At 42.3% G+C, this 22,980-nt stretch overlaps 1 protein-coding gene across 3 annotated transcripts in view; it reads right to left on the minus strand.

Annotated features, from left to right (window-relative positions):
• The window catches only part of gpm6bb (glycoprotein M6Bb), a 35,459-nt gene that overhangs the window by 10,525 nt on the left and 1,954 nt on the right, over positions 1 to 22,980 (minus strand). For all 3 annotated transcript variants that reach the window (XR_015102260.1, XM_086123695.1, XM_086123696.1), the window contains exons 2-3: positions 1,767 to 1,953; positions 228 to 384 (exon numbers count right to left, since the gene is read on the minus strand). Coding sequence is in view for 2 of the 3 variants with exons in the window: in XM_086123695.1 (XP_085979821.1) it covers positions 228 to 384; positions 1,767 to 1,953 (344 nt within the window). In the remaining variant the exon portion in view is untranslated. The remainder of the gene's footprint in view (positions 1 to 227; positions 385 to 1,766; positions 1,954 to 22,980) is intronic.

Here is a 22,980-nt window from a genome sequence, read left to right on the forward strand (position 1 = left end):
GGCTATAAAACCACGTTTGCTCCATCTCATCTGATCTAGTCGTACCTTTTATGTGGGAATTAGCCTCATTTTGTTCCCTTCTATCCTTAAAAAGACCTGCTTAGGATCCGCGTCTGTTTTGGAACTATGAGGTGTGCTTGACTTTCCCACAATTCATCTTTCCTCTGCACGCTCAATAACTCCCAACAATCAGCTGCGACATGCCGACGGGCTGTTTCCAAAAATACCATTCCGCTGATGCAGCGCCCGCAGATGGTGGTCTTGAACTCGCTGTGCAGTTCCTTGACGGCGCTGGTGGTGTAGAAGCCCTCGGCCAGCAGGATGATGCCGTACAGGAAGAAGAAGGAAGCGATGCCGTAAATGACGTACTGCATCAGCTGTATTCTGAAACGAGACAAGAACAACTCTTGGTCCAAGGGTAGAGAGAAACTTGACGATGATGTTCCTGCAGAAGATGGATGGACTTTACGAATCAACAGAGGCCTCTAAAATCACCAAACATGCTCAGCCCTCGTCATTCCTCTTTTATTACAGAGTCTAATGGACGCTTTTGTAACAAGGTCCATATTAGGACAGCTCTGGTCCAGCATTTGGAAAACACAGCGGACTAAAAATAACCAGAATGAAGTCATTCAAGGGGTTTGCTTCTCAGACATTTGGCCTTCTGTGATCCCGGCTGAGGAACGTGACATCACACACTGTGGATTCAAATATTGACGTGCAGTTCTAAATCAATTAATTAACCAATCAGGAGTTGAGCAAGACCCGTGGACTTGTCATCTAAACAGCAAAGACAGTTTGGGGAAACACGCGTCCAACTTTGTGGAAACGCTTCAGGGAAAACACTCTTCTGGTCGAGCATGAAGTCATGCTGCTTTCACGAAAACCGGACAATCGGAAACATCCTGCCTGATATTGGAGCGTGTCGGAGGAAGTCAAACAAACAACAAAACATGACTTTTGGACTTGTTTGGGTTTTTTGTAGTCGAATGGGTTGCAATGAATCCATTCCCAATATCTCTTAACCTCAATAAGGTCACAGGTGAGCTACACACCATCCCGATGTGACGTGGGAGAACTTGACTCAATCTGATAAAGACTTTTGGGAAGAACTACAACAAAGATTAGACCCTTTCTCAGGTTCAAAATGAAAACATCTAACCCAAAAATGGTCATAATATTCAACCAAAAACATATTTGCATGTGTTTTGTATTTAATAAACTGAAATGGTCCCTGACAGAAGAAAGGAACCTCACAAGTGGGAACCAAATCATATTTTCCACCATTCACAACTCCTATCAGTGCAGTTTCCAGGTGTCCCAAAATGATTTTAATATAGGAATTAGGAATTTGTATCTTATTAGGAATTTGTATTTTCCCGCGTGTTGACTGAATCTGCGTATGCGTTTCACTTTTTGAATATAACTGCTAAAATAATGAACTTTACTATTCAACTCAAATTTTCTCATAGAGCACTCCAAAATCAACCACAGCTGAATCAATGTGAAGTTCATGAATAACCATCCAACAATTGAGCATAAACTATTTTTGAAACAATTCAACAATAATTTCATTGGGAAAAAAACAGGAAAAAAGGACAAAGTCTAATACTGAGTTGCCAGCCAAGAGAGTTATACTGTATGCTCCCTCTTACGTGTTCCAGTTAAGAGGCGAGCATTTTAAATCAACTGGAGAGCCTGGCTGACTCCAAAGTTAAAGTCATGAGTTCCTGTTTCAAAGGATTGCCGTGCATCATTCCACTTACATATCGGTGAGCATGGCGTGATCACTGGCGACCTTGGAGAAGTGACTTTCAAGGATGCTGACGGTTCCCGTGAGCGCCACGTGACCGCAGCCGCAGAAGAGGGCCACGCCTGAGAAGCACAAGATGGTCGCCACCAGCGACGCGTACGGCACGCCGCCTAAACATTTGATGCAGCACTCGAAGCAACCTGCACACAAAGCAAAAGCAGAGAATAGCAGTCAGAAAAAAAAAAGTCATTCACTTCATAATGAAGAATGCATAACCACAAAAAATCAATCCGATCTAGGCTATCAGTGTCGAGAATTTGGGGAAAATATGTTCATTTTCCCGAATGGCCAATGTATTTACGGGCCGGTCCTGGGCATCACGCCCTCCTCACGAGTGGTCGCGTGAAGCCGCAATCACATGCAAACCAAACGACCGTGCTTGTGTTTTCCATTTCCTACGCGCATGTGTGCGTGACAGGATGTTGTCGTCTTCGGCGTCCTGCTTATGTTTGAAAGCGTGCGTGCATCCAAATGCACTAAAGATGCTTCGCGATGACATCACCGATGTGCAGTACAACATATGCCTCATCTTGACCGCAACTTTCTGCATGCGTGTTTCTGCTTCTTTCTGCTATCAATTCCCCAAATTTTATTCTTTTTTTTTTCTCCATGAGGCTTTGATAGTTGGAAGCTCAATGTCTTGAGTACATTTAAGCTGATATTCAACCACTGGAACTTTAACTCCACCTCTCATTCGGACTGTTTGTGTAGTCCGGGGTGATGGTAAAATATTTGTCCCAGGCTGGGAATCAGAGGCGTCTGAAAAGTGTTCCGGGCTTTTCTGTTTTGCTGGAGCAAACAATCTGACAGGAAATACTAGCCGGGCTAAACATTTGCTTTCTTTGATGGAGAGCTCAAGGTATAGGATTTTCCTTTGCAAGGAAGAAGCAGAACTTCGAATCTGAGGAGAAACTAGAAGATGATCTACCAAGAAAATGCAAATACCAGCAAATGAAATACACACACCCCAAAAAAAAAAAAAAATATATATATATATATATATATATATATATATACACACACACATACACACAGGATATACATTTTTTTTTTCTTCCCCCAAACCTACTCACCTGTTAACTGTGATCTTTGAGCAGATTGGGTTATAGTTATGCACACCCATTGAAAATGTGAGTAATAAATTTAGTGTCATTTAAAACCACACCGTTGTAATTTTTAAGGTACCGGTATGTGAAGTTTCTACTACACAATTATTACCAAAATTTAAATCTTGCACACATGAAACACACAAAATTTAAAAAAAAAAAAAAACGAATACAGTACTTAATCTAAAACGAAGCATTGTCAAAAAAAAAAAACCTCAAACTACCGGTAACAAAAAGTAACAACCCCACTCTGACAACTACCGGTAATTAAAACTAAAGTTTAGTCATATAGTTTCATCCTGGAAGGAATAAGTGCATACAAATTGTCTCCTGACTTCAGGGCAGCCACTTTAGCACACTTCCTGAACACACTTTCAATGTCTCTGATGGACACATACAGCATAGGGGAAAAGGTGCCAGGGCTCCACACAGGATATTGAGGCCAGCTACAAAGTTATTTGAGACCTTTGAAAGGAGGAAACGGTGCGTCAATGAAGCGGGGCTGACTGTAAATTGGCTGTGATCCATCAAGCACTCACAATGGGAAGCAAATGTGTCGAAATGGATGGATATTATGATGGACCTTTTATTAAATATAAGCTTGATTTGAAACTTTCCCCACAGTGTTTTTTTTTAATATAGAAATGCAAATAATATAGAATATGGAAGTACTGATGGAAATATAATGTTTCTATGAAACTTCAGAAATGTATTTATTTTTTATTTGTATTTTTTTTTCTGTTTTACATTTATATTGAACTTGACTTTGTTTTCGTTTAAAGATCACAAGTAAATAGCCATTCAGTTCCAATACAATTCCGGTGTCCGTGTTTGCTCTACAGATGTATCCCGTGTCTCCTAGTGAGGGCAATGGGGCCCAAGATGAGTCTTTAAGTTACTTATGCACTAGATCCGAGCATGCACTGGTTCATTGCGAAGGTTCGTAAACTTAGAGGGTTGCTCAAATTTGTTGTTCAGGCAGTCCGACTGGGGACACGGTATTTTTTAAAGTGGATCACTTTAAGTAAATGAAGAAAGAAAGAAAGAAAGAAAGACCCACATTTTCCCCCAAATTCTCCCAGTCTCCCCAGGGGGTCAAGAAGAAGAGGACAATGGGAAAAATTAGCTCGGTCCAACTCCTGAAGGAACATTTACCGCAGCTCGAAAGTGTGGAGACTTCAAAAGTCTGCAACCAGTTTTCTCCAACACGAACAGGGGAAAACAGTGAAGTGATGCGTGCATACAATTTGGGAATTTCTGTCACACTGATCAGTGTGTATGGATGGGGATACAAAGACATAATCTATTGGACGGTAGAATGCAAACCTCTACCTTCGGGCAAATTCATACCTTGTATGCAAGCCACTAACACGAACAGTTTGTGAAGACAATATAAACCTCCCAAACACAGTCTGGAGGACGCATGAAGTCAGCTGTTACGCTGCGATATGCTGCCTGGAACAACTTCAATATAAAAGCATGCCAAGGCATTGATGTCAGAATCAGAATCAGAATCATCTTTATTGGCCAAGTATGTAGAACACACAAGGAATTTGTCTCCGGTATAACACGCTGCATTAGTATCATCGTAAACAACAAATCATTGAACCATTTTAGAGTAACCAGTAGCAGTATTTGTAGTACAAGAAGGGTGACTACGTCAGTGACTGTTTAAGGAGTTAATGGCTCGAGGGAAGAAGCTGTTTAAGTGTCTACTGGATTTGGTGCGCATGGATCTGTAGCGTCTGCCTGAGGGGAGTAGCTGGAAAAGGTGGTGGGCAGGGTGCGGGGGATCCAGGAGGATTTTCCGTGCCCTTGTCTTGATTCTTGCAATGTGCAAGTCCTCAAGAGTGGGTAGGGCGGTGCCAACGATTTTTTCCGCCGTCCTAACTGTCCGTTGAAGTCGGATTTTGTCCTTTTTTGTGGCGGCCCCAAACCAAACCGTGATGGAAGAACACAGGATTGATTCGATGACTGCCGTGTAGAACTGTCGTAGCACCTCCTGTGGCACCTCCTCCTCCTTATACCGGAGACAAATTCCTTGTGTGTTCTACATACTTGGCCAATAAAGATGATTCTGATTCTGATGTCCTTATATTACAGTATTTGGTACGGTGAGGTTTATTTTTAAGTTGACTTTCTCACCATGTTAGTGGCGTGTTACTGTCATGTATAGCATGAACTTTGTTTGCTGCGGTTGGCTTGACTTCTATTTCTTGACATTCAGGTAAATAAGCAGGTACTCGAGGTGGAAGAAAAATGCCTTGGGAACAAAGTATTCAAATTACTCACGCGCCTTTTTTTAGGTCAAGCACTCAAATTCTTTCGATGCTCATTAGTGGGGTGTAAAACAAGATTAAAAATGTCTTTCCACATGTGGAGTAGACATGTCAGCTCCTCTGCGATCAGTGTGTGTGACACATACGTTTAAAACATCAGCCATGCACCTCGCATAGGTGGCCCATGCCAGCACTTCCCCTTTCTGGAGTGAACATTTGAGAAGACGCACATTTACAAGCTGTCCTACACAAATACTGTTCTCAGCCCTAGAGTCAAATCAAATCCACACTGCAGATGGCCAATGCAGCTGTGTGAATTTGACAAAGATATATGTTCATAATATACGTGGAAAAACCTACTAAACTGCTGTTGGCTGCACAAAATGGCCCCCGTGAACACGAACAAATGTAACCACAAGCCCATAGTCTTTCTTATACATAAGGTTTCTTAGTTGTGGTCAAACGTTTCAAACAACCAATACTCTTTAAAGTAAAGCAATAAGAATCTCACTGGAAAAAGTACACGCACATGGTGAGCATACATAAATTTCTGGCCACTGCGTTATGTTGACAGTGCAAGATACCGGGAACTGTGCCAAAAATACCGGAAAACAAAAAAACAGCACAAATTGGAAAGAGTCTGGCTCAAAAATATGCTTCTAACATTTCAAAGAATTTTGAACGGTCCTCATGTAACATTGCGTGAGACAGGAGATCTCAGTTCAGTGTTTCTTTTGTTTTTTCTTTGGCTTTTTTGCGCGATGGAGCAACCTCAACGGGGAATGTTAAGAACACAGTGACAAGAAATGAAGAGATGAAGCAAATGTTTTGCATAAACTTTTCATCACATCGGGGGTGGAGCATTGTCCATAATATCACGTGTCGCCTTTGTGTTTATATGATTATTGTACTGTATATATGCTTTCTCATCGAGTTTGACAGCTGACAAATCCCGTGGGCGATAATCAAAATCACGTTGGCAACTTTTTTCCCCCTCCGTCTTTGATGACTTTCACATGGTTCCGAGATCGCCGTTGCAGAGCCCTCCTGCTCGGGTTTAGATGCGTGGAGGCGACAGGAGGATGAGGAGGAGGAGGAGGAGGAGAAGGGGCAGACAACTTGTTTGTGTTGAGCTTTCATTTGTCACGCTGGCATCACAAGGAGAGAGATACTTGTGAGTGTCAGTGTGTGAGAGAAACGGAAAAAAAAAAAAAACAGAGGCAGAGGCCAAGAAGTTTGAAAACAAAGACCCGTCTGTGTGGGACTCTCCGCTCTCCATCACGTCCAGTTCATTCAGAGCTCCACTGAGAACCACAGCGAGGCCTTTTCCGGCCAACCGCTGGGCTCCAACCCGAGTTGAACATGCAGCGCTTGGCATCATGGGACCACTTCACACTTCCCCAAAAAAGTGCCTCCAACGTGGAAGGAGGATGACTCAGAAGGGTAGCTTTGCTTTATCTCACAGAGATCACGCAGGAACAATCCTGCAGCTGGATACCCCCCTTCCTTATGTAAACCCCCTCCTCTACATCCATGCATTCATCACTACCAACCACAACATGACTACGGGCTGTCATCACTGTCAAGCCAAAAACCTTTCAACAGCTGGGAAGTGTAAATAAACGGCACCCTCGGGATTATAACACAATCCAGCCATCCATTTTCTACAGTGCTTGCCCTCATTAAGGTGAGCTGGAGCCTTGCTCGGCTGACTTTTAGTAAGCAGCACGGTACACCCTGTACTGGTCACCAGTCAAATGCAATCACATCTCCACTGATGGACAATTAACATTTGTTAATTTTCATTTTTAATAGAGAGGAGAAAACCCACACACGCACAGAGATTATTGAGATTCAAACCCAGAGCCTAGACTGACTATGACTGACGCATCCAGCAGAATTCAGTGACCTTTTTGTTTAGTGGGACATTGATCTGACTATAATAGTAGTGAAAGGAAATAGCGTACTTTCTTTAAGGAGGAACCCAGGGACAGCAAAAACAATGAAATCATCATGGGCCCCAGAATTGAACCCTGGGGAACACCATACTACAGGGTTGCTGTTGCCGTGTTTGTATTCCTCAACAAGTTTGTGGAGCACAAAGTAATATGCACTGTTAATATAAAAAGTGAGTTAATATACATTGGTATCTTAACATACACATTTTCTGTGTGACTCAGGTTTTTATCTGAATATCTGTAGATTTACTTTTTCTGTTTTATTGGACTGTCATGTAAAATTTATTTGGATATCATCCGTGAGGAGCCCCCCCCCCCGTGGGCTGGTATCACTGTAAAAAAAAAAAAACACCATCCCCATTCTAATCCGACGTGTAGCCCTCATTGCTAACAGATGTGTCTGTTTACAGCACGCTATTGTTTGCTAGTGCGCTGACGGCAGAGCTGCCAAAACACTAACATATCTCTGAGTTTTATTTTCCAGACTCGCTCCACTTTGAGGGCGACCATTAAAAGAGCCATGATGGCCTCTAATGGCCTCCGTCCAGAGACGAGGCCAGTCTGAGTAAGGGGAAATTTGTCAAAAGTGGCCTCCTTGTTTACTTTGCTGAGACGGCAAGCACGAGTTGACCGTTGATAGTCGCTGACTGCACCTCATCCATCCACAGCTGAATACTCAACAATAAAAACGGATTAAACGCATAGGCAAAATCTACAAATAAATCGAGGACAATGGCAACAATGTGCAGTGGGCGAGGTTTTAATGTGCCATTATTGTGGTTGCAGATCACTGCACTGCAAGTTTCTAATATTTGGACTCTCATGATGTTAAATAAGGTTACCAACAATAAAAGCCACATTTTAAGTACAGGTTCTCATAGAGTAGACCTCACTTGTAAGTCATACTGCGCCTAATAAACTGGCCAGTGACCATGGCCGTAAAATGATGACTATATAAGACGCAACGGTTCATGTCAGTAGATATAACCAATATAACTCTCACGATTGTGACACATCTGAACACATGAACAACTGATAGGTTGCATTTCATTGTTTTACTGTATTATTAGTTATATGTCTTTAAACTTCATTGAGTATTTTTGTCTTACTGACGAAGGTAGATACATCATGTCAGTTAAAAATGACACACAATAATGCTATCAAATTTTAGTTTCCATAACGATTATGAGCTTATTGTATGATTTGGATTTTATTTGTACTCTGCACTATTTCTCTATTTATTTGTTGAGACAGATTCTTCATCTCCATTAAAAATTTACTGGCATTGTTATTTATCTGTATAAATGTGCACACAACCAGTAATGATTCAATCCCACAGCTGATTCCTACCACTTGGGTGAGCGAGTGCACGTGATATATTCCTCATTAGTGTGCATGGTACTTGCAGCAATCTGTTTGCAAGACAAGCCATTTATCTTAGTCCTGGACAACCCCTCTCATCCAACTCATTAATCACACATCCCTCACAAAAGACCGATTTAAATGCTCCCGAGGTTTGATTGATCGGATTGCGCAAGCGCGTCTTTGTCATTAAACGTTACGTGACACGAGAAAGATGGCAGTCATCAGCGTGCGTGATGAAGGAGGATGACCAGCTGAAAATGCTCCTCGTTATGATTCTCGTAGATTCACGTCAAGGGCATCCAAAGAGTTAATAAAGGCATAATGCATCCAACCATCCATACATCCACCCATCGTTCCAACTTTTTCAATACAAGTTATCCTATTCAGAGTTGGGGGAATTGGAACCTAGCCTAGCTAACTTTGGGTGAAAGGCAGACTACACCATGGATGGGAGGCCAGTCAAACACGGCACATTGAGAGAGACAAGCATTCACACTCACATTCAAACTGCCGTTGAGTGGGAATTGAACCCAAAAGCGAATTGTAATGCCATCCAAAATCCTACAACCGTTGTCCATGTACTTTATGCCCTAACTTGATATCAGTTATTCAACACGTAAAGAAAGTGGGCTGCTCCCAGACTCTTTCAGAGAGACCAAAGTAGCGCCATGAATATCAATGCAGATAGATTCCTATTGGAAAGGGGGGGCGAACCCAAGTAGGACCCCAACTCTGTGGTGTCAAGAAGCTGTGTTTCCCATGTGAGGTCAGTCAAAGAGGTGTCGGTGATGAGTTTCGTGTACTGCTGTGATCTTCCATTTCATATTTGGGTAAAACAGCAAAGAAAGTTGAAGAGGAACACAAAGAGGACGGTGACGTTTTCGACGGCGCACACAAAGCAGCTTGTTAAAAATAACAGACAGACGAGGGCCGATGGCGAGGGATGACCGGGGCGATGGGGGGGTGGGGGGGGGGGGGGGGATCTTGGCAACGATGTGGAGAGCGGCCCCTGGGGGCATGCTAATGAGAGAAAGGCCTTTCAGCTGGGAGTGGGAGGAGGGGGGGGGGGCTGAATTGGGGTCTTCTCACGGATACCAGACTTTGGAGAAAAAGGGGGAGCCTCAGGGGTCAGGGAAGCGAACTTAGCAGGGATCCCACAACACAGCAACAAATGGCCGCACTAATCTTCAGCCTTTTTTTTTTTCCACAGTCGGCCCTGTTGAACACCAGGAGAGCTGACATCATGCTTGTAAAGACGAGATGCTTCGTTTGAACCCTTTTTATGGTCACGTTAAGATGTTTATTGGATCTTTATTTTGTAATAGCCAAAATCTAATTGCCTCCATGAGTTCAAGCACATATTAAAATGACAGGATGAAAAGTACCGAGAGCAGCACTAATCAGCACTATCCCTTGCAAACATGGAAAAAGTATTTCAAGTGGGATTATTTAAGGTATATTTACAGGGGATCCTTGATTTGCACGGTTGTGACATTTTAGTTTTCATGGATAAACACGCAATCAATTTCTTGTGCCACGGCAATAGAATTTGTGGTCACTTGGCAAAAGAAACACTCAATTTCCATTGGGGGTTTTTTTTCCATATTGACGGCCTACAAATGTTTCTCATACAAATATTTACTGTCATTATGAATTTACTCCAGTGTTAGCATAACATGTGACAGACTAGGACAAGTTTTGACTTACTGTGAGTATGTTTGTGTTATGGCACTGCAGCCATACGCAGAGGACCCTCTGAAATGTAAATATATTGTAGTACTCACAGAATGATACAAGTGACAATAAAGTACCATAACAAAAGAGTAGGAAAGTGAATTTCTCGTCAATTTCTGTCCTGGCTGCTCAGTAAAATATGGGGAATATTAAAATTTGGAAAAGTTGACAATAAAATTCAATAAAAAGAATGATATGTACACTGGAAAGTGAGATTCACCTCCAAGGCACAAGCAGAAACCTCTGAACACGACTCATTGAGCTTGTGGGTTTTTTTGGGGGGGTTTTTTTGCAACAACAACAAGCTACTGTCTTACATTTGTACAAGGCTTACAAAATGTGTCTGTCCAGTCATTCGGAGATGACTTTTTGTCACTAAATGTATTTTTGACACTGATTTTAAAGAAATGCTTTGCTTTTGTAGCACATCAGGTTTTACCATGTGTTGTTGTGGTTTATTATCATTATTATTAGTAGTAGTAGTAGTATCAGCAGCATCAACACCATCATGAAAACATGATGTGCTAGAGAAAAACAAAAGGACAGTGAAGATTTGGAATCAGCACCAAAAAAATAATCTTTCAAAATGTAAAAAAAAAAAGAAAATAAGGTGGCCAATGCTATTATTTTGCCAGTCTTACTTTTGTTGTTTTATAGTTTGAAGTGTCACAAAAGCAGAAAAAAAGTAACTGTTGCCTTTGTTTCTTTTCACAAAAATCTTGTTTTCTCTGCTTTTTGGTCATTAACCATAACTATTTGTTTTTTGGGGGGCGGGTTTTTTTTTTTTGTTGGTTTATTTGTGTTTTGTCGCCGGTGGTTGTATTATCACGGGACATTACACAACAATACTCTGTGGGTCTTGAAAGATTATAAGAAACAATGTAAGGAACTCTGCTTTGAAAACAATGGGCAGTGAATGACTTGAAGGTTTTGTGATTTCAATTTCCATTGGTTTCTATCAGGAAAATAAATTCTAAACTAGAACAACGTGGAATTAATTTACTTTGGAATGTAACGAGAACACACAAAAAAAGAAGAAAAAAAAGAAGTTTGAGATAAGGAATAAGCGCCAAGTGTGAGAGTTGCACACTCAGGACTTCATCTGAATGAGGATGAAGGCCCAACAGAGAAGGCCTCATTGTGGCTTTCCCACAGCGAATTTGGCGGCAGTGAATGCTCCTGTACTCACCCACAAAAGACCCGCACCCTCAGTTCTCAGGCGGCCGATTTGGTGCCATTTAGCATGTCGCAACAAAAGCATAGCAACCAAGAAGCACTGAGGCTGTGGTCCACTGGCAGTGGTCTACTGGTAAACACCGTGGAGTGAAGTGACACAGTTCTAAACGCCAACACACTGTCTGCCTCCAATCAAACTCATTGATTGGTTGAACAAAAGCGCAGGACATCAACTCAATACAGCGATCCATTCATTTGTTTTACTGACCCACTTATCGCAGACAAGTTCGACATGTGAAAAACAAAAAGAAAAACAGAGAGTTTCAGTTGGTTTCAGGTTCGAATGGGCAACCAATCAATCTCGATTGAGTTGAGTGTCTGACGAAGTGTCGGTTTATCTGAGCAGGAGGAAATACGAGTAAAGGGGAGAAACCACAAAGAGTTGATTTATATGAAGCCTCGTGGCTCTTTTGGGGCTCTGTGAAAAAAAGAACGGCATCCTTCTCCGCTCGAATGCCTTCAAAGGCTCTTTTGCAACGCATGTTATGCTCACATCGCATGACTGTAAATCATCAGCGGACTCGTGTTGTTTCAAAGCGGTCAGAAGCTCACAGAGCACCAAACAGAAGTTATTTGGCAGAGGCTGCACTGTATCCAGCTTTGTGCGCTTTCCATAGTGAGCCTCGCTATTGTTGTCTTGAAGTGACGTCACACTTCGGGTTTGTCATGAGTCAGGATCTCACTTCGGGAAAATGATTACTTTGTCAAATCTACAAAAAATATTTTTGTTTTCCATGGCTAATTCACTGTATTTTGTTTAATTATTTTACTTGGGACATAAAAATATTTCATTAGGAATGTTCTGAAATTACATCACTCTTGACCTTGAAAGCATTCTCTTTTCTCTTTTTTAAATGAAATAATAGTTATAGTTACTTTGATGGTTTTCTCCGGATACTCTGGTTTCCTCCCACATTCCAAAAACATGCATGGTAGGCTGATTGAACACTCCAAATTGTCCCGAGGTGTAAGTGTGAGCGTGGATGGTTGTTCGTCTCTGTGTGCCCTGCGATTGGTTGGCGACCGGTTCAGGGTGTCCTCCGCCTACTGCCCGAAGACGGCTGGGATAGGCTCCAGCACACCCGCGACCCTCGTAACGAGAATGGATGGACGGACGTAATGTATGTTGAAACAGATCTCTCAATTCACTTCACAGGGCCTTCAAAGCTGCGCTTGGCTTGCCAAAGTAGTCACATCCTGACCAGAGAAAATTTTGCGGCACTATAGTAGTAGTTTGCTCCTCAAATTTCAACCCTTTCCCACTGTTATAACGAGCCTTTGGTCAAACAATGGCCAACAACAGTGCCTGACTCAGCACCATTCTAATTGTATGTTTGTGTTAACGTCGTATTAGGTCTGGGAACACTCTGCGGCCATGTTCAGTCAGTCCTTCTTCCAAAAAAAACCCCCCACAAAAAAAAGAGCGAATATGTGGCTCATCCACAGGCGCTGTGGTTTTGCTTCGCGGCACGTGGCAGCAAAAGTGTGAGACAGATGCTTTGTGTTACTGTTGGCACGCTTGGAAATTGTGAGCAAACTCACAATTTAAAAATGTTATTTGACTCATTTTAAAGAGGAATGTGCATTGCTCATTGCATTTCCCTGAATAGTCTTTGTACTTTTTTTTTTTTTTAATGTGCAAACATGCAATCCTGTTTCCGGGCTACAGAGAGCTCATCTTACAAAAGCTGACAAAAAAGAGTAACTGAGAAAATACATCATACCTCGATTTTCCACTTAGGATAATGGAGGATAATACGGTTGCTTGCTTTGGAATTCTCAAATTACAGACAAGTATAATGACAAATACCCCCCCCCCCCACACACACACACACCAGTAGAAAGTGCCATAACAGGAAAAAAAGATTATAAACTCAACACATTTGAGTTGCGTATTTTACATATTTTTATTTTTAATTATAAAAGACTAATATAAAGTCATAAAATCATCATGAAAATTTGTAAATAATTTTTAACAAATAAATCATCTTTCTTACTGATCATTTTTAATATTACTTACTAATTGTATTTTCAATTTCTTGTCATAATTTTACTTGGGTTGGGTATTGAAGTGACCATTACAGTATTATATAAAAATCATAAATTATACATCGAATTTCAATTACAATGAAAAATTATGAACCATTTTCGTTTTTTTCTGTGATTGCATTATATCCAGCATGTCTCGAAGCCTTACCTGACAATAAATCCCATTCTGTGCGGTTAATCGCTTACACACGCCAACCTCCATTGCCATAAGCATCTTTATATTTATCTTAGAACAAATCAGCAGGCCTGAGTGACAACGTATTAATCTTGCCCTCCAATCTTTGTTAAATTAGCTGAACTCCACCATTGTAAGAAAAGTCATGCAAGCGACTGTACTTGGAAAACATCCATCCATCCATCCATCCAATTTCAACACCGCTTATCCTAAACAGGTCGCGGGAGGGTCCTGAAGACTATCCCAGTTGACGTCGGGTGAAAAGCGGACGACACCCTGAACTGGACGCCAGTCAGTCTCAAGGCACATGTAAAGACGCACAACCATTCACACCCACATTCACACCATCACAAAGTGGGAGCCGATCCTACGCTGCCCGCACACAAGTCAGGCGAGTGTACCACTACACCATTAGCGACTACCAAGGATATTTCCCCCCGTTATCGGTGAACAATGTGTTGACATAGAGGACCGATATCTGTTATCCCTTACATGGACGTGCATTGTGAACCGTCATTCAACCCTGACTGATTATGACCACAAGTACGTGCAGACCTTTGCCAAATGCTACAATACACACAGTGAGTACATGTTCACAGTTAACAGTTTAAACAGATGCGGGATTCTTGTGGACCGAAGGTATCAGAATTGGACCGCACTTCCAATGTCAGTATGCAGATCCATGCCAACACTCTTCACAAAAGTGGGAAAATAATTTTGGAGTGGCGTATTTGTGTTCATTTGCGTGGCTACTTCCTGGTAAGATAATGAGACCGTACCATATTTGATTCTTGGATACGGGAGAGGGCTACCATTGTGACTCAAAGAATAAAAACCTAATTGTCTTGCAAAAGTAAAATGAAAAACGCAAAGTGACGTACAGTATTTGAGTTTGTTTGTCAATTCCTATATCAGCCGGCTACTTCTTGGTTCAGCGATTCACGTTAAGGAAGATGAGGGGACCATACCATATTTAATCCTGCGGTGGCGCGAACTGTTAAAGTAAAACAAAATTTATTCAGAATGGTGAAAAGTCACATTTGTTTGCTTGTCTTTGTGTTTGCTAGATTGAACCCCGCTTGGCTCATTGAGAATGATTTGACCATATTCATTCGTCAGTGTAGGACGGCGTGGGGATGGGGGGGGGGGGGGGGGGGACTTTCATTGTGACTCAAACAATAATATTTAAATATATGGGTGTAGTGGCATATGAAACAGAAATTATTCTTTGGGGGGGAGCATATTTGTGGTTGTGTGTCAGTCACAGACTTATGACTGGACTAACAATTGTCGCCATGCCCATCTATATTAGGCTATTTCCAGTTTCATGGCGAATAACGTAAGACATTACAAATAGGCTGACTGGAGTCTACCATTTGCATTTGGGGAGGGGGGCGGGGGGGGACAAACATTTTGATTGCCGTTGCCATGGGAAACCAGGCGACATCATTCATTCCGTATGATCATTTCTTCAACACAAACATTCTCACAGCCCAGCTGCTCGCCTTGACACACACACACACACACACACACACACACAGAGCTGCACGCATGCACAACAGACATAATGGAGATAGCAGCGGGGGTGGGGTGACGAGGGGTGTTTCCCATGAACGGAGCGCTCCCTCCTGGGATCTCTATCCGCTATTATTCCTCAACCTCACGCCGCCAACCTCTCACCCCTGACCCACCACTCGGCTCTGTCTCAAACACTCCTGGACACCCCGCTGCCCCCTCTTTCCACAACCTGTCACAACCAAGTGGCTCAGCAGACCTCTTTAATTCGATTATTGGGACAGAAGTGGCGTAAAGCCCACATCCTGGTTCTGGATCCTAGAAGGCCAAAAACCTAGCCAGAGACTGACCAGACAAGGGCAAAGGGGATTCGAACAAGTGGCCGATGTCCACTCTACTGTCCTTCTGTAAGAGTGGCTCAATCCATGGCATTATTGTTTAAAGCGCTGAGAGGCAGCCAGCCGTGCAAAAGAATCCAGTGTGCAAAAGTGAAAGCCATTTGGGACTCCATCGGCTAATTTAATGCAGACTTTCATCACTCTCTGTGTGCACAATCCATCAGATGAACATTCATAACAGTAATGGTATTATTAGTGTGTCTCATTAAATAATGCCATTGTTTCTTTACATTATGAATTTCATGCTGGTTAAATGTTATCATTTGTTGACTATTAAAAAAAAAAATGTGACTGGGTGTGTTTATTGATTCCACTGCAGTGTGCCAGGCATTTATGAAAGGCATTCATTGTATTAGAAGAGAGCTTTATTTGTATAAATATAAAAGAATTAATGTTCTATATAAACAATAAACATTCTGTATTAAACATTGGTGTCGATTTTTTTAATTTATTAAAATTAGGAGGTACGTGTAACATACTAGGAACATGAAATCAGTCACATTAGTAAAAATGAGCCACACAAGTTAAAAAAAAAAAAAGGTTTACCACAGATTCCAACTTGGCTCTTAATGATTTTTTTTTTTTAATTTTGTGACGGTCGTTCTTTTAACACAGACCTACACAACTTCTGGGCAATGTGTTGACAAAAGTATTGGGACAGCTAAACTTAATAAAAATATGCAGTTGGAGTCCACTAAGAGGTCTGATTGATTGAGTGGAAGGCGTGTCCTTCGGGTTTGGCCCATAAAAGGTACGATCACGTGCATACATTCTCCACTTTGGGAACAGTCGTAAAAAGTAGCTTTAGGCTTTCCAGATGATGCAGCAGTCTTTTCCCATACGGTGGGGGTCAAAAAGCTTAAAATGACTTAAGAGACATTGATGTCATATTTATGACAAGACCCTCTTTGGGTCTGTGTGTGGTTTAGGGGGTCACACATCTGAGATTTCCCTGCCCCGAGGCTGCTGTTTGCTGCCATTCATCTTTCTTCTGTAGTTAAAACAGAAGGGGGAAACTGCCATACGGTCGCTTTTTGCCCAAGTCTGCGTCATATTTAAACCTACAGCTCTTACAGATGATCATCATTCATTTGCACTCTAAAAACGCAACTGTTCATGCAATCGGCTCTCACTCCTCCACTCTGCTGTGGCCTTCCAGCCAGCATCTGTCACCGCACAAAAGCTCAACTTTTGCAGACTTTCGACAGCTTGGCAGAGAAGCTTCCTGTGGGCCTAACGCGCCTTCCTCTCGAGAATTATAAGCAGACAATGAGAGCTCTCGCATGGAAACAAGTGAGAGAGAAAGCAGGTGTGTGCAGTGGCCTTTAACTTGGCAGCCTTGAGAGCACAACATCAGGATGAGTCATCAAACTTTGGCGCCATGCTCCGCCAATGAGGAATAACGTAAATTCACATCCTTTATACTGTGGCATCGTCCATTTGCATTAAATTTGAGGTTCAATTTTAGGAGCAATCAGACGGAATGTCTCGGCCAAGTTTGTTTCTAAAAGTCACTTCAGGTGAAACTGCATGGGTGAGGTTGAAGTTGTGACAAAAACTCTTTTTTTCAATTGTTTTAAATTCTGGCACAATCCAACAAAATCGGAACTTTTTGAAGTACCTCTTGAAATAGGAAAAATTACCTTTGAACGGCAAACCAAAATGGCAGACTTCCTGTGCCTTTTGGAGTATGGTTTCTTCGACATTTTTGTGGGCCAACTCATTATGGACATGCCAACCTTGAGACCTTTTTGTGGTTCTGCTTTGTAATAACAAATGTTGTGTGTGCCGAAGTGACACTTGGTTCAAGGTTGAATTAAAACTATTCCGTCAAATTTTCATCGTGAACAAGCCTAGGAAATACGCTGAGCATGGAGTTATTTGGACATACTTCAACAAGGTAACTGTTATCTCACCTTAAATAACACCACATCCTAAATTTTACCAAGGACAGCAGCATTGGAACATCTAGATGCTGCAATACATCCATCTATTCATCCATTTTCCGATCCGCTTTATCCTCACAAGGGCCGCGGGGGTTGCTGGAGCCTATCCCAGCTGTCTTCACCCGGAACCGGTTGCCAGCCAATCACAGGGCATACAGAGACAAACAACCATCCGCGCTCACACCTAGGGATAATTTAGAGTGTTCAATCGCCCATATTTTTGGAATGTGGCAGGAAACCGGAGTACCCGAAGAAAACCCACACAGGCACGGGGAGAACATGCAAACTCAACACAGGAAAGCCCGAGCCAGGATTAAACCCACAACCTCTGCACTGTGAGATTGACGCGCTACCACTCCTCCACCAGGCCGCCCTGCAGAAACACAGCAGCCTTTAATTTTGTCTTCACGCCAGCCACAATGTGCTGTCAGGCTTTGCTGCAAAGGACCGAGCACTTCTCAGTGGTGTGCTCGGGCGGAGGGGGGTATGGGGGGCGACCCAACATGCTTTTGTCTTATGGTTGTTTAGCAGCGTCGCAGAAAGCGGTGAGCACAAAGGCCGATCTGTGGTGCCTTGAATACACTCGAGCGGGCACAAGGCCAAGAGCTCAGTCCTTGCAGGGGTCCCACAGTGGATGAGCCCTCTAATGAATTTGCCTCTCGCTCACTCCCCAACGCAAATGAACTTGCAGGAAGAAATTAGCTGTAAGGGATTCTTCTCTTGCACAATTCATTTCTACTGGTGGTGCTGAATGGAAGAATCGCATGGAACTGGTCACTTGAAGGCTATGAGCTTGACAACCAGATCCAATCCAAGAGCTGAATCAACATTTTTGCTCTTTTTTGATTGACACTGTCAGAACGGGATTCTTTAGTTTAGGTGTTTAGGATTGGGGCGGCCTCACAGTGCAGGGGTTCAGGGTTCAATTCCAGCTCCAGCCTTCCTGTGTGGAGTTCAACTTCATAGTGAGCATCACACAGCAAAGAGTTGTTTCAAACTGAGGCTAACAACTTGCTTCAAGCTTTTTATTGCAACTACCAGTTTAAGTAAATTGTCAACCTAAACATTGAAAAAAAGAGAATTACACGTTATATTTAACCAAACCAAATAACTTTGGCCTTGTGAACGTCCGCGAGCTTAATGTTGACACACAGTGCAAATTATCACAGCCCAAGAAAAGTGGCATTGATTTCGGGCAGTTATAGCCCTTTAAGCAACAGAAATATGAATGTGTGGTGCAGCAACACATGTAGAAAGACAATATAGTAATATTTACGGGCGCATGTTATTTATCCTCTGTGAAAAAAGTCTCTCTGGCCCAGATTCTGACCGGGTTCTCTGGGCTTTTGTGTCTTGGTGACCAGTCTACTCTCTTCAACACTGCATGCTAGCAGCAGAAAATAGACAGTTTACTTCTGCATTAATATTTCCTTGCGTACTGCGCATAGGTGGTATGGAGCAAGTCTACGAGTGAATTCAACTGAGCTTAAATGGCAGTTGAATGTGTCAATGTCGGGCTGCATGCTTCCATTGTGTCCCCGCGGGCCTTCCAGAAGAATCATCTGACTGTGAACAAAAACACTGATGCAGACCTCTACGCCACTGGCAAACAGCAGAAGTACAAGCAGCCAACGTATTGTGGACTCGTAGAATAAGGCTTAATTAAAAGCTTTATGATGCACGTGTGGGGCAAGAGGGTTAAGTCTTTTGGGCAAGATAAAGTTTAGATTGTGTCTTATGCAGTTGCAAATAAATGAAGCGGTCATTTCTAAATTTGCTGAACAATGAAAAGTCAACTGACTTATTTTCAAGTACAGTGCGAGGCACATATACAAACTGTTTTCATTCCTGCACCGGTCACCTGATTTTGTTTCAAATCCTTGGTGGTGGTTTTTAGATCCAAAAAGATGAGAATTGTGTCGCTGGCCCGATATTTATGAACCTGATTGTATGAGACTGGCACTTAGACCATGCGGATACTCGAATAAGACCGCACATCATCACACAGTGGACAGGCTTCCAAGTTGGGGTCAAGGCCAATGCACATGCTTGAGCACAGGCATCCCCAGTCAGGACCTTCGACTGCAATCACTTCACAAGTCACAATAGTCAATGGGCTTGCTTTGTCTTTTAACAGGTCAGAACTTTCCACAACATTAACATGCAAGCAGCGCGGCGCAGTTGCCGCAGGAAAGAACAAAAAGTAAAGCCACAAAAGTCCAAACTTGGGAGTTCACACCATCATGTGCGAAACGCGATGAGGTCTTTTTCTTGTTTTGTTTTGTTTTTTTTGGGGGGGGGGGGGGGGGGTGGACTAATTCCTCTTTTTTTGCTTGATTCGCTCTATTCTGTCTGTCAAAGCACTTTATTAACATGTGTTTTTAAAGGTGCTACAAAAATGAAATTAATTTTGTTGTTATTATTATTATTATTTTTATTATCTTTGTTGCTGTTATCCTCAACATCCTGCCGACCTACTTGATTCCCGCCAACATTTGCTAAGGCGTCCTTGCAGAATCTGCACGCCTGATCGTGAATGACACTGATGGGTTTCATGACATCATCGCTCTTGCGTTGATTGACATCGGAGTTGTTTGGTTTTGCACGGAAAGGTAATGCGCCATCAAATGATTTGCTGTGATACGTCTCCAAGTAGGCTTGGCACTATTTTTGTCGAATAGCACTATAGTCTTAAAGAGCGCACGCCATTTTTAACACTTTCTGGTAGTAAAGTAAAAAGATGTTCGAATAACAAAAACACATCAGGAATGGCTTATAGCATAGATTTGTGAAAAAATATGAAATTTCCCAAATATTATTCTATATGCAATGTTTTTAAAATTGCCTTTACTTTTGATCAGGGACTTTTTCTTGTTGTTGTTCTAATGAAAGCAAGTTGGATATCATTCAGCATCTCAGAACTGACTATGTTTCATTTTGGAGCTTCCACTGATGAGACAAAAAGCAGAAAGGAAAAAAAAAAGTTGCCTCTGTATGAAAACTGAATGCGGTCTACTGTATTTTGGGTCCCAAGTGGAAACGAGCCCAGAAATGATGCAAGCGTGGCAGCAGCCACCTCATTACTGAGAATCATTGCTGCAATTAATGCCAACAAACTGTAGATGTGATGGTGTTTGGGGCTGATTGATGGGGACATACTGTTCAGCCATCAGAGGTAAGCGCATTTGAGGCATTTTTTGGACGACCAAAATGGCGTCTATCTGCAGCTGAAACGCATCTCGTGAAAATTATGGCTCACAAACAACCTTCCACAATCATATCTATGCCTGGACAAGTTAGAATCTTCAAGAACCGAACGTGCCAGGTCAGAGCCCAGATTTGAATCCCAAATTTTAGTACTAACCACTAGTCCACTATGCCGCCCTTGTTGATGCTAACGGTGAAAAAAAACAAAAAAACTTTCCTTTGCTCTGAGTCAGGATGCTGGGTCACATCGCAAACTCTCCACCACCGTGTGTGTGTGTGTGTGTGTGTGTGCGTGTGTGTGTGTGTGCGTGTGTGTGCGTGTGTGCGCGCGCTGACGTGACACTTTCCAGATACCCACAGAGACTGGACAGGAATGTGGAAATCAGAGACGGCAGACTCCTCTTCATCGACATAAAATCATTACAAAGCGCGTGTGCGTGCGTGTGTGTGTGTTATCTCAAAGCGAACTCTGTAACATCTGCACTGTCAAAGGCAGCTGGAAAACATATTTCATCACCCAGGCATTATACGAACGTCAGCTGAGAAGCACTCACTTCTTATTTAATTTCTTGTCCTAAAATCTGGACCCGATTTGGACAACCTTCACCTCAAGCGTGTTCACAACATGGGAAAGGTTCCCGTACAGGATGAAAAGTGCGGATTTTACGATGAGTGTCTGGCTCCAAGTACAAATGGTGTGCTTGCGTTCGATTACATAGCTCTTAAACGTGACAGGTGAGAGAATCTTCACAAAACAAACACAAACTAAGCGCTACAAAAATGTATGTATAATGTATGTATTAATGTGTTTAATGAAAGTGTTTACATTTTTAATGTGCTGTGAGTAGAAAGTAGCTTTAACGTAATTAAATAAAAAATATAATAAAATAAGAACATGACATTATGATGAACAATTAGTCACTGGGTGAGTCAACCAGATGCACAAAGAGACACTCAATTAGATTTAAAAAAAAAAACAGACTGCGGCAGCAATTAACTCGGGACGTAACCGCAATTTTTCACACACAGACATTAAAAAGTCAAGACCATTCGAATGGCACTGCTAACCAAAGCAGTAGCAATTACCCATGCCATTTATTAACAACCTCAACACTTGAGACTTGCAAACAAATTCACTTGACATTTGCTCTTTGCAAAGAATTTAAAAAAAATTCATTTTAGGTTGGGGGAATCTGTCTGTGCATTTTCTGAGCTGTTTGCATACCAGAGTCACATTAAAACACAAAAATGCTACAGCTTTTTTAGGAGCCTATCCCAGCAGGGGTACAACCTTAACTCTTACAACAGCTGAGTTAAAAATGACCCAAATTGGGTGAAATGGCTAACCCAGTGTTGGGTCCAAAAGGGACCAAGCCAATGCAGTATGATATAAACCCAGCACATTGGGTTGAGAGTTTGACCCAGCACGTTGGGTCAAGATTTTAATCCAACAAGGAGTAAAAACTGCTCATACTAACGAGAAGCACCCATTCAATTTCATCCTGGAAAGGGCATATAGTGTAAACGGACCCAACTGGATGCCCTTGACCTAGCTTTGAACCCTGACCCTGTGTCCAAAGTCATCCAGCCACCACCAATGTTTTTGCAAAAATTAAATTCATTTCAACTTCAGAACACAACAAAACTGTCTATAATGGCAACCAGCTTCAGATCAATAGCCCGCCCAAATTAAATCCAGTGAGTGGATGAGGAAAAAAAACAACACTTTTTTTGTGTGTGTGGACTGTTGGCTAGTCAATCACAGGGCACATATAGACCAAAAAAAAAACACAATCACACTCACAATGGATCAAATTTTGCATGTTTTGGGCATGTGGGAGGAAGTCGGAATACATGTGTGACGAAATGGTGGCAACATGTGACCACACAAGGAAATGCCCTGCGGCTGAAAATTTGGTCGGATGAAGGCGAGGCATGAAGTCTCAAGCAACCAAGTACCGCATTTATGATTTGAAAGCCATGATGTTCTCAAATCCCTGTGTTAACCACAAAAAAAGATGTTGGTGTGAGGAAGAAGAAAGAACAGGGGAGTGTGCGGGGATTCCGTTCAAAGGCCATGTTGCTGTGAGACTCTTGGGCGATTCAGTGAACTTGGGCGTTCGTGAACGGAGGCGCCACACAAAGGAGCGCCTCCAAATTAGGAGCACAAAGACGCCACTGTGGGAGCCTCCCAGTGAA

This window comes from Hippocampus guttulatus, chromosome 11 (assembly GCF_054856545.1).
Source record: "Hippocampus guttulatus isolate MCC_2025c chromosome 11, RoL_Hgut_1.0, whole genome shotgun sequence".
Classification (NCBI taxonomy): Eukaryota; Metazoa; Chordata; class Actinopteri; order Syngnathiformes; family Syngnathidae; genus Hippocampus; species Hippocampus guttulatus.